Source organism: Phyllostomus discolor, chromosome 14, assembly GCF_004126475.2.
Source record: "Phyllostomus discolor isolate MPI-MPIP mPhyDis1 chromosome 14, mPhyDis1.pri.v3, whole genome shotgun sequence".
Taxonomy (NCBI): Eukaryota; Metazoa; Chordata; class Mammalia; order Chiroptera; family Phyllostomidae; genus Phyllostomus; species Phyllostomus discolor.
The window spans coordinates 43368597-43392802 of NC_040916.2; the positions used below are offsets into that span (position 1 = coordinate 43368597).

General features: G+C 42.5%; 1 protein-coding gene across 1 annotated transcript; it reads right to left on the reverse strand.

The window, feature by feature from the left end:
- Nucleotides 1-8772: 8772 nt before the first annotated feature.
- Nucleotides 8773-11133, reverse strand: ADAM30 (ADAM metallopeptidase domain 30). Its single transcript, XM_028503138.2, has one exon. It carries the CDS (start codon nucleotides 11131-11133, stop codon nucleotides 8773-8775), a length of 2361 nt encoding a protein of 786 aa, XP_028358939.1.
- Nucleotides 11134-24206: the final 13073 nt, after the last annotated feature.

Consider the following 24206-nt stretch of genomic DNA (forward strand, 5'->3'; position numbering starts at 1 on the left):
GCCAGGAAACTGTAGAACACGGCCAAGGGCAAAGCACCCAAGTTGGCCTGGCTGAGTTCCAGAAGCAAGAATGTGGGGGCTACCTTGGAGTGAACCTCAAGTTTACTGCCACTGCAGGAAGCACCGTGCCTGAGCCCATCACCCGCAGACTGTGCCCCAGATCCAAGGCCGCAAATCCTGAGACTGGCCTGTGACCAAGAAGAAGAAGCCGCCTGAGGGCGTGGGGTTCACTTTGCAGCTAGATTCCTGGGGCGGGTGCAGTGGGAGAGGCCCCGAGGCCCAGCTGCCCCCTGTGACCTCACAGCCGCCGCCAGCCCTTGGCCCGGCCAGGCACAGCGGGGTGGGCCGGCTTCAGGAAGCCCTGGAGCTGAAGCCAGGGGCCAGCTGAGTGGAGCTGGGGAGCTGGAAGCCTGGGGGAGGATTCACACTTGGGGCGGAGACCTCCAGGCTTGGGAGGAACTGTCTACCTGCCAGAAAGGAACATTTCCGTCTGTTTTGTTTGCTTTGGCCCAAGTAGGGCCTCCTGGCTGTTTGCTGTGGAGAGGCTAGCTTGGGGGCCCAAGGGCCACACCTCTAGGAGGAGGTGGAGGGCTGCTGGGTGTGATTCTGGGTCCTAATAACTGTGGGTCCCAAGGTGGCCCTGAGGGGGCCCCGAGGGGGAAGCATTTTGCATAACTGTTGGCACATAATAAGAACTTAATATCAGATTTTTTTAATAGACATTTTAAAAGTATGTTCTTGGAGAGAAAGGGTGTTCTCATGAATGTGGCCAGTTCTTAGGGCGGCTGCCCTGGCGAAGGTAGTCGCCCTCCTTGTGGGACCGTCAGAGACTCGCAGAGCGTCATTGTCACAAACATCTTCAAACATGAAACAAAGTCGGAAGACTTCACAGCGGTGGTGAACTTTTACCTGTAGACCTGTTATGGGGAAAACTCGGTTCTTCTAGCCCGTGATGCGGTTAAAGAATTAAAGATCAGCGAGTCTATTAGCGTGCAAGCAAAGTTTATTGGTGGCGCGTTCTCGTGGAGGAGAACGGGCCTTGCCACGGTGTGGGGGGAGGCTCAGGGCGTAGGCAAAAGCAAGGCAAGGGCGGTGGAAAGCATCGGGTCCTTTGTCCTGAGGACTGATACGGTTAGTTGTCGGGATGCGGTGAGGGAGTTACATACTGATTGGTGGGTAAAGGTGGTGCCAGCTTCCCCTGACGGACGTGACCACCTACACATAGGCACGTGTGGGGGTCTTTTCCCTTGAATTCTTACTTTGCTCCAGACCACATTTGGTCATCTTGATGTGAAACAGATGCGTGACAGGAGGCAGGCAATGAACCAAAGTCATTTCATGGGCTCTTTCTCTGGGCACTGGGGACCACCTTCCTCTTCCCCCTTCCAGGCCTTGGGATGAATACACAGTTTCAAAGGCTTTTTCCCAGAGAGTGTTAATGATACATGCAGAGTTTCGGGGGCTCCTCTCCTTCTGTGTTAGCATGGTGTTTCTCATGAGGTTTGGAACACCTGGTGATCTTATGGGACCAGGCTCGGGCCTGCTGAGTCAGCGGGTGGGACACGCTTCCCTCCCCCCCACCCCCCGCCTCGGTTCACTGTCTGTCCTCCCGAACATGCCCATCACTTAGAGCCCATCGTTAGAATTTCCCTATCCTTGCTATATCACACACTGATACATTTGCTGTCTTCTAATCACCTATAAATCCACGTTGGGGTTTTTTAAATGCATTTCAAAGTAGATTGGAGACATCAGTACACTTTCCTCTAAATACATATCATTTACTAAAGTTCAATATTTTTTTGCAGTTTTTTTATTTTGAGGTAAAATTTACATATAACACGATGCACACATCTCTGGTATACATTGCAAAATTCTGACAAATGCCTACTAACATGTAAACCAAACCCCACTGAAGATACAGGACATCTCCATCGCCCTACAAAGTTCCTGGTGCCCCTTCCCGATCAATTCCTACCCCATCCCTAGGCAAGTACGGTTTTGAATTCCAGAACTTCTATCACTGGAATTAAAGTGTACATGCTCTTTTATGTGTGCCCTCTTTCACTTAATACAATGTTTCTGAGATTTATTTATGTTGTTTTGCGTATCAGTAATTTGTTTCTCTCTGTGTTCTCTTTTAGTGTTCCATAGAGTGAATACATCACAGTTGATTTATTCTATTGATAGATAACCTGGATATTTTCCAGTTTTTGCTATACTAATAAAGCTGCTATGAACATCCTCCTATAAGTCATCTTGTGGGCATGTTTTCATTTCTCTTGGATAAAAACCTACCAATTACTGAGTAATAGAATAGATAGTTGTTTGTTTGGTAAGAACCTGCCAAACTTTTCCCCAAGGTGGTTAAACCATTTACACTCCCACTAATTATGTGCAAGAGGGGGGAGAGATTTTGCTACTCCCAAAGGGGTTTTCCATCTATACGTGGGCGTTCTTCTAACCAGAGACATGGCCGATCACTTCAGGGGCATGAATGTGGGATCCAGAGACACTTGCACCACCATCCTCGCCCTGGGCTTTAGAAAGAAGGCGAACTGTGCAGGGAACTCCAGGACCAGGGCGAGTTCCCATCAGATGGCACAGGGCACTCAAGTGACTAGGGCAGAGCTGGCTCTGAGGCCACGGTAGGGAAGTGTCTCATGGTGAGTCAGTCACCTGTGCTTACGGGGCAGGGAAATAAATTTTTTGTTCCTTCTTGGAACCTTCAAAGATAAGAGTGGTAAAAAAAAAATATCATATCTAGAAACCCAGGTCTTGTTAAGATTTAAAAGAAAGGAATGCAGGGTTAATGACAAGACACAGATGGGGGCATCAAATCTGAGTCAAATACACAAGTTGTGGGGAAGAAGCCAGCAGTTGTTTTTCCAGAGAAAAGATGTTATTGTTGTTTATTTTCTTCTCTGATATAGCCCATATGCTTAGCCAAGAAAACATCTTTATAGCTCTTCGAATGACAATGTCCTTGTTTAACAATTCCCCAAACACTTTTTTAGATAAACATTTTATGGACATCCTTCATGGGGTTCATCCTTAATATTAATAAACCTTATGGTTTTATTGCACAGCCTTGTGTTTGTTTTCTTTTTAAGATGACACAATTTATAGCGTGCAAGATTTCTGCCTCCTCCCTTATGTACACATGGAATGAACAAACATTTGGCCACAGTACAGATGGTCGCAGAGTTGGCTCAGCATTGTGATTACAGCAATCTGAGAGCCTCTTATCTGAAATAGCCCTAGGAATGCCAGGACACTGGAGACAGAAGGTATTCAGCGGGCTCCTTTAACATATGTGCTTCCAAATACAAAGCCGTTGGGAAGGAACCAGAGTTACAGAATGTCAAAGACAGAGGAGGATTTAGAGGCACCTACCCCTGTCTCACAAGGGAGAGAGTAGAACTGAAGCGGGGGTAGGCCTGATGTCCATAATCACAGTTCCTCGGAGATTGTCACAGTTAATGTTTGTTTGTGATGAAGGAGAACTCTACTCCAGAAAGCTCAAGTTCAAGTGGCTTTATTGAAATGATAAAGAAGCATCTTGCTGCCCTGGCCGGTGTCTCAGTTGCTTGGAGCATTGTCCCATACACTAAAAGTTGGCGGGTTTGATTCCCAGTCGGGGCACATGCCTAGCTGCAGGTTCATCCCCAGTCGAGGCGTGTATGGGAGGCAACCCATTGATGTTTCTCTCTCATGGCAATGTTTCTCTCTCTCTCTCTCTCTCCTTTCCTCTCTCCCTCTAGAATCAATGAACATATCCTTGGGTATATCCTGAAACTGTAAAACTCTTAGGAGAAAACATATGGGAAAAGATCTTTGGCACTGGTCTTGAAAATGGTTTCCTGGATAAGACATCAAAAGCAGAAACAACAAAAAGCTAAAACAAACAACTGGGATCACATCGCATTAAAAGGCTCTGCACAGCAAAGAAAACGATAAATTGAAAATACATCTTAGAAAATGGAAAAAAATATTTGCAAGCCATATATCTGATAGGGCCTAATATGCAAAATATATAAAGAATGTATAAACTCAACAACAAAAAAGCAAATAATCCAATAAAAATGGGCAAAGATCTCAACAAATATTTTCCCAAAGAAGACATTTAAATGGCCAATAAGCATATGAAAAGGTAACCAACAGCAATAATCATAAGGGAATTGCAAATTAAAACCACAATAATACATCATCCCATAAGTCATAAGATGGTTATTGTTAAAAAAAAAAAAGAGATAACAAATGTTAACAAGGAGGTGCAGAAAAAAGATAACTTAAACACTGTTCGTGGGGATGTAAATTGGTACAGCCACTGTGAAAAACAGTATAGTGGTTCCTTAAAAAATTAAAAATAGATTCAGCATATAATCCAGCAATCCCACTCCTTGATATAGATTATTATAAAAAGAAAATGAAATCTGTAGTTCAAAGAGATAGCTGTACTCCAATGCTCTTTGTGGCATTATTCACAATAACCAAATTTGGAAACAACCTAAATCTCCTTCACTGGATGAATGAATAAGTAAAACGTGATGTGTATGTGTGTGTGTATTATGTGTATGGAATAGTAATCAGCCATAAAAAGAAAATCCTGCTATTTGCAACAACATGGAAGAACTTGGAGGGCATTATACTAAGTGAAAGAAGCCAGACAAATAGAAATTCTACATGGTGATACTTACCTGTGGAATGTAATGAAAACCCCACTAATTTCATAGAAACAGAGACTAGAATGGTGGTTGCAGAGGCTGGGGGAAGGGGAAAGGGGTTGATGGAGGTCTAAGGGTACAAACATTCAGTTGTAAGTAATATAGTTCTCAGAATCTAATGCACAGCATGGTGACTGCAGTTAATAATACCTGTAGTTAATAATACACCTGAAACTTGCTGAGAGTTCTCTTAAGCATTCTCACCACCTCCCCTGCCCAAATTATCTATGTGAGCGATAGATCTCTTAATTACCTTCATCTTGGGGGCCATTCCACAATGTCCATGCATATCAAATCACCACATTGGACACTCTATTGCTATGCAATTATATTTGTCATTAATTTTTCAATAGAAGAAAAAGTGGGTAAGATGCTAAATATTATGAACATTTTATCACATTTAAACTTTCAGCTTCTGGTCAAGATGGTGACATAGGCAGACGTGGCTCGCCTCTTCGCACAACCACATCAAAATTACAACTAAAATATAGGACAACCATCACTCAGGAATATCAGAAATCAAGTTGAATGGAAGCCTGACAACTACGAACTGAAGGAACCACATCCATCCAGACTGGTAGGAGGGGCACAGATGCGAAATGGGCTTGTTTGACACCCGTATGGATAATCAGGGAGGGATATCTCAGGAAGGAATGATGTGTCCCAGACCCACACAGGGCCCCCCAGCCCAGGATTCCTGGGCCAGGAAGATAAGTTCCCACAACTTCTGGCTGCAAAAACCAGTGGGGATTAGGTCAGTGGAGGGGGCTGCTGGAGCCCTAAGCAGTTCCTCTGGGGGAACCCACACACACACTCACCTACTCAGACTCGCTTCCCCTGAGCTCCAGCACCAGGGTGGAAGCTTGAAGGGTACTAGTGGTATATAGGGAGAGACTGAAGTGTCTGGCATTTGGGAAGCACAGACCATTGTCCCTTGGCTGAGCCCTCCCCCCACAGAGCCAGTAGGCTGGTGCCATATCTGAGAGTCCATGAATCTGGCCAACACTGTGTGACCCACCTCAGAAATCCACAGGGACTCTACACCACCCAACTTACAGGCCCACCCAAGCTGCTTTTACACAAGAATGGTTGGTCTGGGCTTCTAAACCCTATCAAACAAGCAATGGCTGGCTTCAATCAGCTCTAGCAGCACCCAGATTAGAGTCACAGCTTGGTTTCACCTGGGAATCTCCAAGCCCAGCACAAGTAGCAGCCATCTCAGATTGCTTTACAGCTCCAGCAGGGTGCTCCAGGCAAAGCACAGGTGTTGGCTGACCTTGGCCTGCACCACCAGGGAACCCCAGGGCCAACGTACCCAGTGGACAGCTACAGATCACATTGGAGCATGACCACCCTGCCCCTGCTCAGCTGATCCTGCACAGAAGGTAGAGGCTGATGGTCCCCTTGCAGCTGACTGGCCTGGGTAAATCACTCCCACTGATCCACCAACAGCAACCAAGGCTCAACTACAAGAAGAAGGTGTACTCAGCCCACATGAAGGGTGCACCTCAAGTACCCAGCTTGGATGATAGGGATCATCCTACAGGATCCTACAGGATACCTACCACATTTGGCCATACTACCAAGACACCGAGTCATAGCAATTCTACCTAATACATAGAAACAAACAACTATGCAGAACAAGAAGAAGGAAAAAAATCCCCCCCAAATCAGGATAGTATAACAACCTCTGGGACAATTTTAAAAGGTCCAACATTCACCTCACAGATGTGCCAGAAGGAGAAGAGAATGAGCAAGAAATTGGAACTCTATCTGAAAAAACAGTAAAGGAAAACTTCCTTAATTTGGTGAAGGAAATAGACATGCAAGTCCAGGAAGCACAGAGAGTCCCAATTATGATGGATGCAAAGAGGCCCACTCCAAGACACATCATGATTAAAAAATGCCAAAGGTTAAGATAAAGAGAGACTCTTAAAAACAAGAGAAAAGAAGTTAGCTCCTGGAAGGTTGCCAGATGGGAGGGGTAGGGGGAGAGTGGGTGCACAGTGAGAGGATTAAGAAATATAAATAGGTAGTTACAAAATAGCCATGGGGATGTAAAGTACAGTATAGGAAAAAGAGTAGCCACAGATAGCAACAGAACTTACATGCATGACCCATGGACATGAACAACGGTGGGGGGATTGTCTGAGAAAGTGGGGGTGCTGGGTGGAGGGGGGCAAAGTGGGAAAAACCAGGACAACTGTAATGGCATAATCAATAAAATATAATTTAAAAATTTAAAAAAAGATGAAAGCAATAAACTTTGATATTTTAATTTGAACTTAAAAAATAAAATTTTCATAAAAACATTTCCCAGTGGATCAATATCCTTACAGTTTTTAAATAAATCCTCTTCCTAAATTCACTTCCCTAATATCTATTGAAGAGAGATATAATGCTTCCTTGAATAATGTCATCACTTATAAAGTACATAATCTCAAGCAGATTATTTAACCTCATTGTGCCTCGATGTCTCTTGGAAAACAGGACAATCGCCACACCTACCTCAGAGAGTGACTTTCAGGAGTGGGACGTGAACACACGTGAGACACTCAGACCATCACCCAGTGCACAGCAAGCTGTCAGTCCCGGCCACCTTCATCAGCACTGCAGCTGTAAGTCCATGTCCTTGCTTTGTAAGGACATTTTCTAGTGACGACCAAGCTTCATAACCAGAAAATGGAGGTTATCTTGATGTTCTCTGAGTGACCAGGGTCCCCAGACAGTCTGGGGGTACCATTATTGTGAGGCATCCCCAAATGCTTCTGTAATTAGAAGCATGATATGGCTAAGAAAAGAGGACATTGGCCCTGGCTGGTGTAGCTCAGAGGATTGAGCACTGGACTGAGAACCAAAGGGTCATTGGTTTGATGCCCAGTCAGGGCACATGCCTGGGTTGTGGGCCAGGTCCCCAGTAGAGGGCGTGAAAGGGGCAACCACACATTGATGTTTCTCTCCCTCTCTTTTTCTCTCCCTTCCCTTGTCTCTAAAAATAGATAAATACAATCTTTAGAGAGAAAAAGAAAAGAGGACATTAGGGTGAGGGACAGTGGGCCTGTGGCCGGGGCTTGGGGAAGGAGGGGCCCGGGCAAAGTGAGAGAACAGCAGGAAGGCTCAGACTAGAGCGAGCCGGAAAACAGCGGGGCTGACAAGGTCTGGGGAGGATGAGCCCCTCCCTGGGCAGCAGAGGTGGAGCCTGACTCCTCTGGCAGGCCACTCAGTCCTCCTCTCCTGCCCCAAAGCACTGCACAAAGGGGGGAGAATTTCTGCTGGCAGACATGGGGGCACTGGGGAGTGGAAGGCGCTTCTCACTCTCTCCTCTGCTCTACTTAGGGGTGTGGCAAACCTAGAGCCAGCTGTCCCTCAGCACACAGGCACACAAGACCTGTCCCTGTGGGCAGAATCCCAAAGCACAGAACATCCTTAGATCCTTCCCCCGGGACACTGCTGGGCTTGTAGTCAATTATAGACTGAGGTGCCTTAAACTAACTAAGGTCACCCCAAACGCTCAGTCGGAGACCACACATCCATAGAGTGATTGCACAGGGGGGATGCTGATCTGAGGGACACCCCTTGTAAGGTGTCACCATCTACAAAATGTGAAGTCACCATTTATGATACAGCATGGGACACAGGCACAGACATCTCCCTGGTCACATGGGGGGAGGAGAGAGAAAGGCAGATTAATAATCCCTTCATTTGCCAGGCTTCTGAGAGACAGGAGTCCACTCTGAAAGCTGCTGCGATTCCATGACACTCACAACATTCCGAGCTTTAGTGTTCAGGAGAGCCATCAGGGAGGGCACGCTTCTCAGGACGCTCAGACCTTATCACAAGCTAAGGGGTGAGGAAACACTAGGAAAGTCAAAGGCACTGATTTTTTTCCCAAACAAGAATATCATTTATTTGCTGACCAATCATGATGGGAAATTAAGTTAAAAAAAAAAAAAAAAGGAGCTTGGAAAAGAATGAAGAGCCATTCGGATAAATGATAAGCTTGTTCAGTATATGATCCTGTGTTATGGAGTGATTACGAACTTCCTTATTTCTTTTTCGTTTTTTTAGTATCTTTTGCCTTGGGTTTTTTAACCTTAGTTTTAGGCAGTGGTTTTTCCTTAACTGCAGTGGTACTCGGTGGTGTTTCCTTAACTTCAACGTTACTCGGTGGTGTTTCCTTAACTTCAACGTTACTCGGTAGTGTTTCTGTAACTCCAGTATTACTTAGTGGTGTTTCAGTTTGTTTGGGTTTAAAATAATTTACTATAGACCGTCTATAAAACACAATAATCATCGAGGCAAATAACAAAACAAGGCGCAGTGACATAAGGGACACGATTTGGACGGTGTCGTACACCTCCACTTTCAGCATTCCCGGCGGCCCGCTGTCCACGCTGCCTCCAAACCCAGCGTCCTCGCAGAAGGGAGGCGCCCAGCCATACCTGCAGTGGCAGTTTTTGTTATTGTTGCAAAAGCCTCTATAGTTGCATTTCTCAGGCAGACAGTCAAAATCCAGCATTGAACTATTCATACAAGTTGTGTTCAAACATACCCGGTCCGTTCCACAGGAGGTCCCATCATATACTGCACCTATGTCGGGAATCCCCATGGGTATCAAGGACCGATGGTAGCCTGTGCCCCAGCACATGAGATTTGCATCCTTGAGATGAGTAGAAATTATATTAGTAAGATCTGGCAAATCAGGGAGGGTTCTGACATTTATACACTGTACCCTGCCACATATTGCCTGTGCCTTGGTACATTGTTTATAGGAGCCAGTTTCCATGAGGCCACAGTTCCCATATTGATCACCTATTAAATTAACTGCTTCATAGCACTCGATAGGAGCCTCCCTGGCATCTGGTCCAAAAATGTGTTGGCACTGCATGTATGGGGATCGACAGCCCTTCTTGAAACAACGGGCTTCATACTTGCACGGGGTTCCATCCTGCTTATATGTGTCATTTGGGCAGACACCTGAGGCCCCATTGCAATATTCTGCAAGGTCACATTCATTTTCTTCCATCCGACACATATACCCAGAAGGACGAAAGTGACAGTTATGACAGCAAAGCCCAGTGCTGCAATTGGCACCGTGTTTGAATCTACAGCCTGCTTCACAACAGTGGTCTCTTTCACAGTCCTCTAATGAACCACAGTCACATTCCTCATCGTCTTCCACAATTTTGTTTCCACATCTCTTAAGCACAAATTTTTGTTCTGGGATATTATCTAGACAGCTTGCTTCTCTACGTACGTGGTTAAAAAACTGGACAATACTACAATTACTAAAGCCATTTCGTCCAGAGTTCATGATGCAACTACGCCGACCCTTACATCTGCAGTATTTGTTGTCATGTTCCATCCCCATACTATGGCCCAGGTTATGAGCACCCCAAGTGGCAGGTCCAAGGACAGAATTATCTAGAAAAACACTTATAGATCCAGCATATCTCTTAGTACACACTTTTCCCCAGGACCATGCCAGAGCATCGCTATAACGTCTTTTAACATAGAGTTGTGACCAATCTATGTTAGACTTACGACTCAGTACATTTTTTTGGTATATCAAAAATTGGCCTAAAGCTTCCTGTAATGTTGCAAAAGCAACATTTACTCTGTCATAACTTGTCCATACTTCAACAGAGCTCAGTTGTATTCTCACATTGAGTTCCTGAAAGTAAGTGTCCATAATTGAAGTCAGGAGAACGGCATCATTTGTGACTAAAGTAACATTGGAATCTGAGAACAAATATCTCTCACGATCAAAGATCAGGGCTAATTCCAGGTACTTTTTGTGCATAGAGGGTCGAAGCAAACTCCTTATGCTAGCCATATTCTCAGGCTGCTTCATCTGCTCGTCCATACCCTCTTCCGCTACGCCACAGATCTGATCTTGAAATTCCTCCTCACTCTTCAGAAGATACACGACATGTTCAAACGTGGAAGAGGCCTTAAGGGGCTCGATTTGGTAATGTTCGGCTCCAATTTTCAATACGCCTCGGAGACCCCCGGTGCATGTACTGAAGGTAGCTTCAGAATCCTCCACTCCTTCTAGCAAGCCCATGTAGTTGCAGTCCCTGGGTATATAAGGGTAGTCTTCCACGAGCTCCCCCTCTTCCGTGTAGGAGAACACCGGCAGATGTCGGGGCAGCAGAAACCTCTTGGGCCACAGGTGAAGGACATGCTTCTTGCCTTTTACCTGCAGGAGGTAGGACACGGGGTTGGCCACACCCTGCTCCCCTCCCCGGAAGCTCAGTTTCTTGGGGGTGGTGATTTCATAGGAGTCAAACCCCCACTCCGGGTGAAAAACTAAATCCTTGCCAAAGGTGTCAACCAGGAGCAGCGCCAGGACCAGCACGAGGAGCAAAGGGCCTCGGGAGAGGACAGTCCTCACTGGCCTCATGGCACAGCTCTGCTCCCCAGTGAGGCAGCCCCTGCGCTTCCAGGGGCCGTCGCTAGAGGCGCGGGAGCGCGAAGTGCCTGGCTAGGCGAGCAGGGTGTGGGTGTGCTGCAGCGCCGGCCTTGGCCTAGGATGGGTCAGGGCGCATGTCCTGTCCAAGACGCCTAGTTCGTTTTCTGGGCGGTGCCGTTGGGCGCACGTGGAAGAAACGCGAGAAAGGGGCGCGAGAATAAAAGAGAAATGAGGGTGTCAGGCAGAGAGAAGAGGAGAAGGAACAGACAGGAGGCAGAAGAGAGGACTTGTTAAGGCTGACTTTCTGCAGGACCTAGGACATCCCTGATGTTTTCCACTGGCTGCATTCGGGTGTCTTATAGGCCCCTGTGCCCGCATAGTCACCCCACCATTCCCAGTTTCCCAGTGGGCTCGCTCGCAGCAAAGGGCAGGAGCCCGGAGCCTGCCAGAGTAGCACCAGAGCCTGAGAGTGTCAGTGTAGGTGCTACACCTCCACCCCCGCGCCCGGAAGCCCCTGGCTGCAGGCAAGAGGAGCTTTCCCAGAGGGCTTCCTTATGCCAGGTCGTTCTTTCTGCTGTGCGTCCTCGGGGCGCCAGGGATCAGTGTGATTCACTGGTGTGTTTGTGCACTGGTGGGAGAATCTAGGAAGAGAAACGTACCGAGAAAGCACAAAGCCCAGCACGTTTCAGAGAAAGGCAAATAGTTGTTTGCGTTTGTGGTGTGGGTGATGGGTGAGAAAGGAGACCCCGGCTCGGACAATGGAGGGACATGTTCACGGAAAAGATAAATCCCCAGGTCATAAGGTCTGTTGAGGAATTCTGTCACAGGAACTTTTTCAGGTTAGTTCTTAGGGGGTTCATTCTGGCTGCATTCCAGAGAAAGGTTAACAAAGGATGAAGCTTGAGTCAGGAAGGCTAGTTAAGAAGCTCTTGTAATGACCCAGACAAGCGATGTTTTCCCTGGGCCGGAAACAACAGCATTGGGGCTGCTAAGAAACAGAAGCTCTGTGGAAGGCTCACTGTGTGCCAGGCACCGTTCTAGGCTCTTTGCAGGAATCAGCCCGTGAATTCTTCCCAATAGCCCTACTTTGCAGATCATGGTAACCCTATTGTCGTCATTCCGATTTTCCCATGAGAAAACTGAGACTGTCTTTGGCTCAGATGGTGATGTTTGTGACACAGTCGCTATACTCATTTAGCCTATTCCACCCCAGAGCCTGTACCAGTCACCTCTGTCATCTTTCTGGGGAAGGACATAAATGGGCAGTTTCAAAAAGTAGGAAGGAAAGCAGACCGTGCCGTACTCTAGGATTGAATGGATTCTCCGGCATGAAAGAGTCAAGAGTGAAAAACAATATTCACACCTGTTATCAAACTATGCCACATAGTCATAGTAATCAAAACAGGTTATTCTTGCATAACAAACAGATAAATCAATATAAATTAACTGAGAGCCCAGAAACAAACTCATGCCTATACGGTCAATTAATCTATGAAAAATGAGGCAAGAACATATAATGGGGATAAAAAGAGTCTATTCAATTAATAGTTTGGGAAGTGGACAGAAATATGCAATAAAATGAATCTAGATCACTACCTTACATCATATACAATAATAAATTTAAATGGCTTGAAGACTTAAATATAAGACCCGAAACCATAAAACTCCTAGAAGAAAGTATAGGCTGTAAAATCTCTGACATGTCTCTCATTACCATTTTCCCTGACATATCTTCTCAGACCAGGTAAATCAACAAAAAATGAACAAATGGGACCACAATCAAACAAAAGGTTTTTGTACAGCAAAGGAAACCATCAACAAAATGAAGAGATAACCCACTGAATGGGTGAAGATATTCGAGTGACACATCCGATAAAGGGTTAGTAACCAAATTTATAAAGAACTCGTACAGCTGAACACCAAAACAACCAAACCATCCAGTCGAAAAATGGGAAGAAGAACTGAACAGACATTTCTCAGAAGAAGACATACAGATGGCCACTGGGTATATGAAAAGCCACTCAAAGTCACTAGTCACCAGAGAAGTGCAGGTGAAACCCACGAGAAGACACCCCCGCACCGTCTGGATGGCTGTCATCAGTAAGTGAACAAGTAAGTGTTGGCGAGAATGTGAAGAAAAAGGAACCTCCTTGTACTGTTGGTGGGAATGCAGAATGGGGGGGGCAATATGGAGAATATTAAGTAGGTCCTCAAAATTTAACAGTGGAACTGCCTTATGACCCAGCAGTCCCCTTCTGTGTGTAGATCTGGAAAAAACCTACAACACTCATTTGAAAGAACAGGTGCACCCCTATGTCTATTGCAGCGTTATTTACAATAGCCAAGATATGAAAACAACCCAAGTGACCACCAATAGACATGTGGCTAAAAAAAGCTGTGGCACGTATGTACAATGGAACACTACTCAGCCATATAATGGTGAAATCTTACCATTTGCAACAGCATGGATGGGCCTATGGGGTATGCTAAGTAAAATAAGTCAGTCAGAGAAAGACAAATACCATGTGACTTCACTAACATGTGAAATTTAAAGAACAAAGTAAACAAATAAGATTAAAAGACTCATAGATACAGAGAACAGACTTATGATTGCCAGAAGGGAGGAGGTTTAGGAGACTGGGTGAAAAATGTGAAGGATTAAGAAATACAAATAGGTTATTACAGAATAGTCATGGGGATATAGATTACAGCATAGGAAATGTAGTCGACAATATTGTAATAACTATAATATGTATGGTACCGGGTGTTTACCGAATATATCGGGAGAACACTTTGTAAAGTATATGATTGGCTAACTACATGCTCTACATGTGAAACTAATATAAAACAATATTAAGTGTAAATTGTAATTGAAAAATAAATTTTTTAAAAGCCTAGAGTCAAGGATGTTTATATAAAATTATTGCGTGTTACAAAGTGTTTTAAAAATGCTTGGAATAGCATAATCATCTTATGACCCCTCACATTTATATGAACATTAATATGTAAAAATACAGGCTTTCTAGCCACATTAGTTAAATAGAGTGCTGTATGCTATTCTATTTATGTAACTCTTATGGCATTTCTACTGGTCAAGGGATAGGGTAGAATATCAATAAATGCTTGTCGATTGAAAAAAAGCTTCTTTGATTTCTTTTAGCAATGTATTATAGTTTTCAAGGTATAAGCCTTTCATCTCCTTGGTTAAGTTTATTCCTAAGCCTTTATCCTTTTCGGTGCTACAGTAAATGGGATTTACATGAACAATTTCCATTTCATCTCATTCCTTGTTAATGCAGAGAAACACGTCTGGGTTCGGATGTAGATTTTATAACATGCAACTTGGACAAATTCATTTACTAAGTCTAATAGTTTCTTGGGTGGCTACTTTAGGATTTTTTGTGTAAAAGACCATATCATTTGCAAACAGATTATTTTAATTTTTGTCCAACTGTATTTCTTTTAGTTCTCTTTCATGTCTAATTGCTCTGGCTAGAATTTTCCGCACTGTGTTGAATAGCAGTGGCACAAGTGATATCCCTGCCCACTTGCTCCTGATCTTAAAGGGAAGGCTTCTCCCAATGAGTGTGATGCTAACTGTGAGGTTTTTACACGTGGATTTATTGTGTTGTAGTGGTTTACTTCTGTTCCTCGTCCATTCAGTGTTTTTATCATGAAAGTATTACATTTTGTAAAACACCTTTTCTGCAGGGATTGAGATAACCATGTTCTTGTCCTTTGTTTTGTTAACGAGGTGTATTATATTGGTTGATTCTGATATGTTGAACCATTCTTTTGTCCAGGTATAAACCCCATCTGGCCATAAAAATAATACTTTAATATGCTGTTAAATTTCTTTTGCTAGTATTTTATTTACAACTTTAGTATTACTGTTCATCAGGGATATTTGTCTGTAGTTTTCTTGTGTTTTGTTTGGTTTTAGTATGAAGGCAATGGTGGCCTTAGAAAGAGTTTAGAAGTGCCTCTTCCTCTTCAGTTCTTTGGGAGAGTTTCAGAAGGGTTGGTGTTAATTTAAATGTGTGATGGCATTCTCCAGTGAAGCAATCTAGTCCTGGGCTTTTCATCTGTTGGCAAGTTTTTGATTACTGCTTCAATGTCCTCATAAGGTACAGGCCTGTTTACATCTTGTCTTTCTTTGTGATTCACCTTTGGTAAGCTGTATGTTTCCAGGAATTTATCCATTTCTAAGGTTATTTAATTTGTTACCCTATAATTGTTCATAGTAGTTTCTTATAATTTTTTTTCTTTATGTTGACATGAATTGCAATGTTTTATTTCATCTCTAATTTTGATACTTGAGTCTTCTCCTTGTCTGCATTAGCCTAACTAATAGTTTGCCTATTTTGTTGATCTTTTCCACAAAATCTGTTCTTGGTTACGTTTTTTCTACTATTCTTTCTTCAAATTTCATTTACTTCTGCTTTATCTCTGTAGTTTCCTTCTTTCCGCTGACTTTGGCTTTGTTTTTTTCTTTTTTCCTCTGGTTCCTTGAGTGAACCAAAAGGTGAAGTGCTATTTGAGATCCTGCTCCCTTTTTAATGTAAGCTTTCACTGCTCTCCATTTTTTCTCTTGGAGAAAAAATGCTTTTGTTGCATCTCATAAGATCTGGTATGTCGTGTCTTGTTTTCATTTGTCTTCAAATATTTTCTGAATTCCCTTTGATTTTTTTCGTTCACTAATTGGCTGTTTTATTTCCACATGTGTGTGGGCTTCCTTCTTTTACTTCTATTTACTTCTAGTTTCATTCCATTATGGTTGGAGAAGAAACATTGTATAATTTACATCTTCTTAAATTGGTGAAAACTTACTTCGTGACCTGATGCAGACACCAGCCCACAGTGTCCGCATCGTTATGGGTGAAATGAGACATTCACACGAACTACTGAGTCCGATGGAAGAAAAGGAACAGCATGGCTTTCTCTGAAGGGGAGCAAAAGCCTGGGCCCTTGCCGTGACAGGCCTTTGTTGGGTTTCTCGGCACATTACAAGAAGGTCCTCATTAACTATGCACAGGTTCACTTTAAGTGGCTACCTTTTACAGAAAACAAAGGAGCCAATGTTGCTAATCACATCACAGAAGGGGGATATTTGCAAATAAAAAGGCAAAAGTGGTTGAATCAGTTACACTCATCCTTGGAAGGTTTAGCATGGATTTTAGGAAGTTACTTTGCAGTAAATGTCCTCAATTCCAGGTGAGGGAGTTTTTTAGCAAAAGCAAGACTTAAAGCGGCCTAGGCACATTGCAGGCCTGATTCCCTGTGGGAGAACCTATCCGTGGGTGTGGGTCCTGTGCATCTCCAAGTGGGAGCTGGGCCCACACCACGCAGAACAGTCTCCTACAGTGACCTAATGTGTGGCCAGAGGGGAAATAAAGGCAGGGCCCTCACCATTGCAATCTAAATAAGAATGTAATACAGGAGGCTAAAAACAAAAACTCACATGCTGACCCCAGTAATCCTGAGCCTGGTCCGATAAGGCTGACAGGTGTCTCAAACAACAAGTGAAACTATGATAGTGCAGCAGGGGGGCGGCCCTTGAAAAGTCTGTGTGTATCATCTCCACCAGCTGGGAAAGGAAAACTTTGAGGCTGTGCATTCATCCCAAGGCCTAGAAGCAAGAGAGGGAAGAGGACAACAGTGCCCAAAGAAAAAGCCCCTAAGACAACTTTGGTTAACTGCCTGCCTCCCGGTACGTATGCAGAATGAACAAACAGAGTCTGGAGAAGTTTACTGACTCTTTGTTCTGCCTTGTCGAGTCGGCTGTTTAGTTCCGCCTGTGAAACTTCCCATTCCGGTATTGTGATCTTCATTCACAGAACAGCTGTTGGTTCTTTGTCATAGTTTCTCTTTGTTGATATTCTAACTTGTGCATGCCACATTTTCTGGAATTTGTTTCGTTATCTTATCTGTTCTGTCTTTTAATTCATTGAGCATCCTTATGAAAGTAATTTTGAATTCCTTATTTTCAATTTATGTAACTACATTTCTTTGGGCATGGCCTAGAGATATAATTGGTTCATTTGAACTTGATGTGCTTGCCTGTTTGTGTTGTTTTTTATTTTTATTGTAGTGTTTGGGATTTTGTCTTCTAAAGAATAAGCTAACCCTCCCAGACTGCTGTCGTGTTTCATAAAAAGCAAACTTTCTCCACACAGACAGTCTAGAGATTTTGGATATCTCTCAAGTATTTTCTGTGTGTGTGTGTGTGTGTGTGTGTTGTAATGTACATGTGTCCTTTCTGCGCTTGCGCGTATAATTTGATGAAATTGCCAGTTTCTATTTAGCTGCTCCCTCTAGTGTCTTTGTGTAATATTACAGCCTCCCTCGAGTAGTCAACTGCCGTCCTGAGGCTTAGCCTATTGCTGACTGTGGTGCTGCACACCCTGGTGAGTAGTTTGTGTCTGTTCTCCCAGGCCACTTAACCTGGCACCCTTTTTCTGTCAGTACAGGAATGCAGGAGGGACGGACACTGGTCTCTTCTACAGCTCCCAGGGTGTCAGTTGGACTTACATTCTACTTCTTTTTCTCCCCAAGGAAATTATTGGAAGCAAGACTTTCCTCCCAATTATGCTGCATTTTGCACGCATGCGCACGTGTGTGTGTGTGTGTTTGGGGAGAGGACCTCTGAGAGGAGAAAGTGGCAAGTGTTGCGGATTCTGAATTCAGCTGCCATGTGGTTGGCTTCATAACCCACCTAGGTTGCAGGAACCCTTTATCTGGTGTCGGGGTTTCTCACAGAGATATTTTGTTGGTTTGTTGTGGTAGAAGGTGTGTCTAGGGCTTCCTATTCCACTGTCTTGCTCATTGATGTCTTTAGTCTGTTCAAGGAAACTTTTTGCAATGACAGAAATGTTAATACAGTCCAATCCTGTAGCTAAAAATCACCTGTGGTCATTAATCTTTTGCAATGTCACTATTGTGACTGAGCAACTGAATTTAAACTTTACTTAATTTTAGCTAATTTAAATTTAAATAGCCACATATGCCTACCAGCTGCCAGACTGGACAGCAGAACTATTCTCACTTCTTTCCAGCAATGTTTGGTATCCAGCTCTTTAACCTGGACTCACATTAGGAAAAAGACAGCTCATACTTAAAATTGCATCCTTCGATTATTTGTGAGATTGAGCACTTCATAGTAGCTTAATGCCAATTAACTTAAAAAATGTTAATTGTGATATAATTGACATAAAACATTTTATTAATTTCAGATACACGACATACTGATTGGCTATCTGTATTGAAAATGATCGGCACAGTAAGTCAGTCCACTTAACGTTTGCCACCACGCGGAATTCCACTTTTTTCTTATGATGAGGACCTTTAAGATTTACTGTGTTAGTACTTTCAAATACATGATTCATTAACTAATTCTTAAATTTTCTCGTTCAGATCCTTTGCCTGTTATTCTATTGCATAGTTTTCTCTGCTTTTATTGAGTTGTTGGAGCTATTTGTATATTGAAAACACTTCTACCAATCTTTTATTTGTCATTTAAGTTTTACAGTGTCTTTCAACATATGGGGCACTTTAAGCCCCTCTAGCTTCTGGGTTAGCTTCATGTGATTCTTCTGTCCCCCCTCCTCCCGTGATTATATAAATTTCTGCCTAATATGTGCCCTGATAAATTTCCTTTAGTATATCTGTGATTTTCTTTGTATGAAATAAAATTCTTTCTGCTAGATATGAAGTAATTTTGTCTTATTATTGAATCAAACATTGAAAAATCTTATGACTATAAAGGACACTATAAATGGTTCTGACATATTGATGAGAAAAAGATAATCTAATAGAAAAATGAGCAAAAGACTTCTGTAGGCACATCGCAAAAAAGAAACACAGGTTGGCAATAATCAAGTGGAAAAGTTCTCAAACACAATGGGAACTGCGAGTTAAAACTGTTGACCGATGCTACTCCCATCAAGTTAGCAATGATTCAAAAGATAGATAATTCCCAGTTACGGTGCAGATATAGATGATAAGAACTCTCATACACTTTAGTGGCCATCTAGTAAAACCACCTTAGAAACCTGTTTAGCATTATCTTATATATTCAAAAATATGCTCTATAATCCAGAAATTCCATTCCTAGGTATATCCCTTATAAAAGTATGTACATATGTACACTAAAGAGGCCTGGAAATAGCAATATTCCTAAACCATAAATAATCTTAATTTCCATTAACAACAGTGAGTATAGCAAAGGAGAAAATGAATCCGAGTTGTATGCAATAATGTAGATGAATATCACAAACAAACAAAACCCCCACAAATAAATAGAAAGGTCAAAATCAGGCAAAGTCAAACTTCTTTTTTAGGGCTACATGCACAGTTGAAAAAAATAAATCAAGAACCCTGGCCAGGTGGCTAAGTTGGTGGGAGAGTCCTCTCTTACACCGAAGTTTGCGGGTTTGATTCCCAGTCAGGACACATACCTAGGTTGTGAGTTTGGTCCCTGGTCAGGACACACATGGGAGGCAACTGATCGATGTTTCTCTCTCGCATTGATGTTTCTCCCTTTCTCTCTCTCTCCCCACCCCGTTGGGTGAGAATTAAAATTGGTTAAGCAAGAAATGATTACCAGACTCTCAGGAGAGCTGTTACTTCTAGAGAGAACGGAAGAGGCTACATAAGGACTGAGGGAGGGGCAAGGTGAGGTTGGGGTAGGTTCTGGGGTGCTGTGGTGTTGGTAATATATTTCTTTTTTTTAAGATTTTATTTATTTATTTTTAGAGAGGAGAGTGGAGGGGGAAGGAGAGAGAGAAAAGCATCAATATGTGGTTGTCTTTTGCACATTCCCCACTGGAAACCTGGCCTGCAATCTAGGCATGCGCCCCAACTGGGAATCGAACCAGCAACATTTTGGTTTGCAGGACGGCACTCAATCCATTGAGCCACACCAGCCAGTAATATATTTCTTGAACACTAGCACTTGATATACATATTTGTTAAACCATTCTAAAACTGTTATGCTTATTCCTGTACATGTTATATTTTACAATGAAAGAAAGTTTTAATATAATTTTTTGGTCTATTTTCTGAGATGAGACAATTAAATATGCTTTGGAATCATTAATCTTGAGGTTGACAGGTTAGCTTGGAGTTTTAAAGATACTGTTGGGGGACAGTACAAGTAGGTTAAATATGGTTAGTATTTTTTTACTTGCATTGTAAAAAAATTATATCACAAATATATTTTGTCCCTTTTTACATTCTTAAAAGTTAAAAAGAAATAGCTTAAATTTTTTAGATGTCCATCTTGATTCATTATGTCCCTTTTGGAAAAGAATTAAAGAAAATTATATAGATTAAAGATAGTTCTGACTTATTAATATTAGAATAAAGCTAAGCACAAAATAGAATTTATTTCTCTACAAAAGTTACCTTTTGTATCTCTCAGTCTGGGTTCAGTCAGGAGACAGAAACTATACATTAACTGAAGAAGAAAAATGTAATATAAAGCTATAACAAAAGATTAGAATAATTAGAGACTGGCTGTTAAAATGTGAAGGTAACTCTGGAGAATATTGGAATAGTGGTTATACTACATAATATGACAGGTGCAATACGATATGATATATGATATGTGACATGATACATGATACGATGTGTGACACAGACACCTCCCTGGGGTGAAATAGGGCATCCAAAGAAGAGCTACCCTCCTTCCCAGGCTGAGGTCGGATCCTGTTGGAGGCACAGCCTAGTCCATTGAATGGCAGAGAAAAGTGGCTGAGGTGCCACTCTGGTGGGTTTTGCCAGAAACCCAACCTTTAAGATACTGGGGAGAGCTGTTCCCAGAAAGGTAACTCATGGCACCCTGGGGCACTTGGGAAGGTATGTCCCTGGGGTATCTCGTATACTGCACTACAAAACCACCCAGGGAAAAGCAGGTGCCCTTGGCTGCCACCACTGCGGACACTGGGTGCTGGAGAAGCAACTGACTCTGTACAGGGAGCCTGCAACCGAGAAGGAAAACCTTTCCTTTCCTCCTACAATCTCTCTCCAGCACCCTCTACTGAGAGCTTAACTTACTGCCCGCTAGGCAAAGCAAAAGTATTTAAAAGCCCAGATTCATGTTCACAGAGCAAGTAGAAAGAATGATTTTTGGAGCTACAACATTTTTTAGTTTTTATTTTTACTTTTCCATTTTTTAAGTTTAGGTGTGTTTAGATACACAAATACCTATCATTGTGTTACAGTTGCCCACAGTATTCAGTACAGTAACGTGAGGTACAGGTGTGTAGCCTAGGAGTAATAGGCTGGACCACAGAGCCTCGGGGTGCAGGAAGTACACTGTCTAGGTGTGTGTGAGTGTGCTCGTGGTGTTCTTGCAATGAGTAAATTGCCTAAAGGTGCACTTCTCAGGACTTATCCCCATTGTTAAGGGACACGACTGTATACTCAGATGGTTTGTAGGCAATACCTTTTTTTTCTTCCCTGGCTATTATCACTAGGACTTCCAGACCAAGTTGAACAGGACATATGAAAGCTGGAATCTGCACTATGCCTAGCACTACAGAAGATTATGACTTCATCATTAAGTATAATCTTTGCTGTTGATTGTGGTAGATACCCTTATTAGTTTTAGAAGTTCTCTGTTTTTAATTTGCTGCTACATCTCATAATTTTTACCACGAAGATTTAATTTTGCCAAATACTTTGTTGAGATACTATTGAAATAATTATGTGAGCCTTCTCCTTAAACTGGTGACGTCTATTAATTGATTTACTAACATTAACTATTCCTTCTTTCCTGAGAGAAAAATTTCTTGGCCGTGATGGGTTTATACAATATTCATTGCTAGTTTTGGTTTGGTAGTAACTGATTTATAATTTTTGTTCATAGGTGAGACAGACCTTTAATTTTCCATACTTGCATTGCCTTTGTAGCATTTGGCTACCAAAGTTATGTTACAGTCACAACATTAGTTGAGGAGTTTTTTATTTTTAATTCTCTGGAGGGTTTATAATAGGCACTATCTTCAGTAGAAATTACCTAGTATAATACCTAGGCCTGATTTTTTACAAATATATTACAATTTGTTTACATTAATGATTTTTAGTTTGCTGTGTCTGCCCTAAAATCCTACTTTTATTTCCCTAATACTTGTTAGTTGTACTTTTGTTAGAATTTTATTGTTGGTTTTTGCAAGAGTATTCTATTTTATGTCTTTCAAAGAATAAGCTTTTAGTTAATTTAACTGTCTCTACTATTTTTTTCAGTTAGTTCACTAATTTTTGCTTATTTTGATTATTTTCTAGCTTCTATTTCTTTGAATTTCGTCTGTGGCTCTTTGTCTTACTCCTCCAATAAAATGCTTAGGTGACCAATTCAGTCTTTGCGCTGTGATGTTAAATATTTAGGCTAGAGTTTCTCCATTTACAACTTTAGTTGCTTTCCATGAATTTCAATAATTAGCATTTCAAAAATAGTGGTGTTGATATTTTTGTGCAGTTTCTAAATATCTTCTAGCATATTTGCATTAATAACTGACCTAAGTTTTTTAAATGTTCATACATATAGGAGTGCTGGTTACATTTTGCTTCTAATTCGATAGTGCTCTGTTGAGAGAGAACTGTGTGATACTGACTCTTTGAAACTCAGATTTTATCATGGCTTCTTACAGGCTACATTTTTGTGAATGTGGTAGGTATTTTTGAAATAAATTCATCAACTCTCACTGTTACAGTCAGTTCTCTTGTATATAAGAAGCTTTCAAAACGGGAATCTTTTTGTCTTGGACGTGAGTGCAGGCCTGTGTGGATGTCTGTGAAAGACCGCCAGGAGCACCCCTCAGAGTCAAACAAGGCCAGGTTTATGAATGTTTTCCTGCTGCGGGAAAACTGCACCCTGGGGGAAATGTGCGTGTCTCAGTAAGGAAGGGCTTATCGTGGGAACTGGGCACGGGTGAGGTGATGGTGAGATGGGACCAATGAATGAGTGTCTAAGCTGTGGGCATGAGCAGATGCAGTCATGCTTTTTACCCAGCAGATGGGCAGGGGGAAATAGAGCAGAGCTAAAACGAGCTGGTAAAGGCGCAGCAGCTGTCACTCAGATTTTCAGGAGTGGGGCGTGTTTGGTAGTATTCTCGGTCAGTCCTTTTTTCTAAAGGTGATTGCTATGTGTAGGTGGGGTGGAGAGAAATGTGCGTGTAGTGTTGCGCGTGTGTATTTACTATCGTAACTGTGATCTTCTCTTCAATGAATCTCCCAATTGGCTTTTGTTTATAACAAAGATTTTTCTATGAATTACTTTTACGTCACTTTATTCACTGAATTCCTAATGGTTTAGGGTCGTTTTTCAGAAAGTTTTCTTGGGGTGTCCATGTATGTAGTCTAAGTAACCTCAGATGCAGACAGCTTCCCTACCTCCTTTCCCATTTTGTATGTAAAACCCTGCAACGGCCACAGTAACACAGATTCTCATGTAACATGATTAGTGGTCGGTGTCCACCATTTGCCAGCTCCATGTTCTTAAAACTTTTCCGGAGTCAAAGGAAAGAAATCACGGAGCAGAGAGATGGAGACGTGAGAGAATTCCGTTACAGAGAGGCAGGAACTGAACGCCTACACCCCAGTATTCGCTTGGCCTAAACTATCTGAACTAGGCATATGAAAACAGGTGATGATTCACAATGAGGTTCTTGCAAATCCAGCTAGATTACAGAACCCAGAATCAATTCCAAATATGTTTAGGCTGTGGCAGACAAGGGCCCAACAGCAAGCCAGGACCCAGACAGATACGGATTATCCAGCTGGACTCCAGAAACCCTACCCAGCTGGCTTACAGGCCGGCCTTGCTCAGTTAATCTCACAACTGTGCAGTCTCACATGTCATACCATTAAATTTGGGAACATATTTTCTTCGTTAAGTAAATATTGCACATAATAACATAGTTAAGAATAAAAAATTTCCATAAACCAAATTTATGAAAAGTAACTGGGAAAGGAAGAAAAATGGAACTAGAGAGGGAAAGATAGAAAGCTCTAAGTATTATACCATCTCTAAATGTCTGAAACAAACATGATAAAATATTAAC

Coding starts and splice junctions, on each gene's coding strand:
- ADAM30 (XM_028503138.2), bottom strand. CDS start 11,133: ATGAGGCCAGTGAGGACTGTCCTCTCCCGAGGCCCTTTGCTCCTCGTG.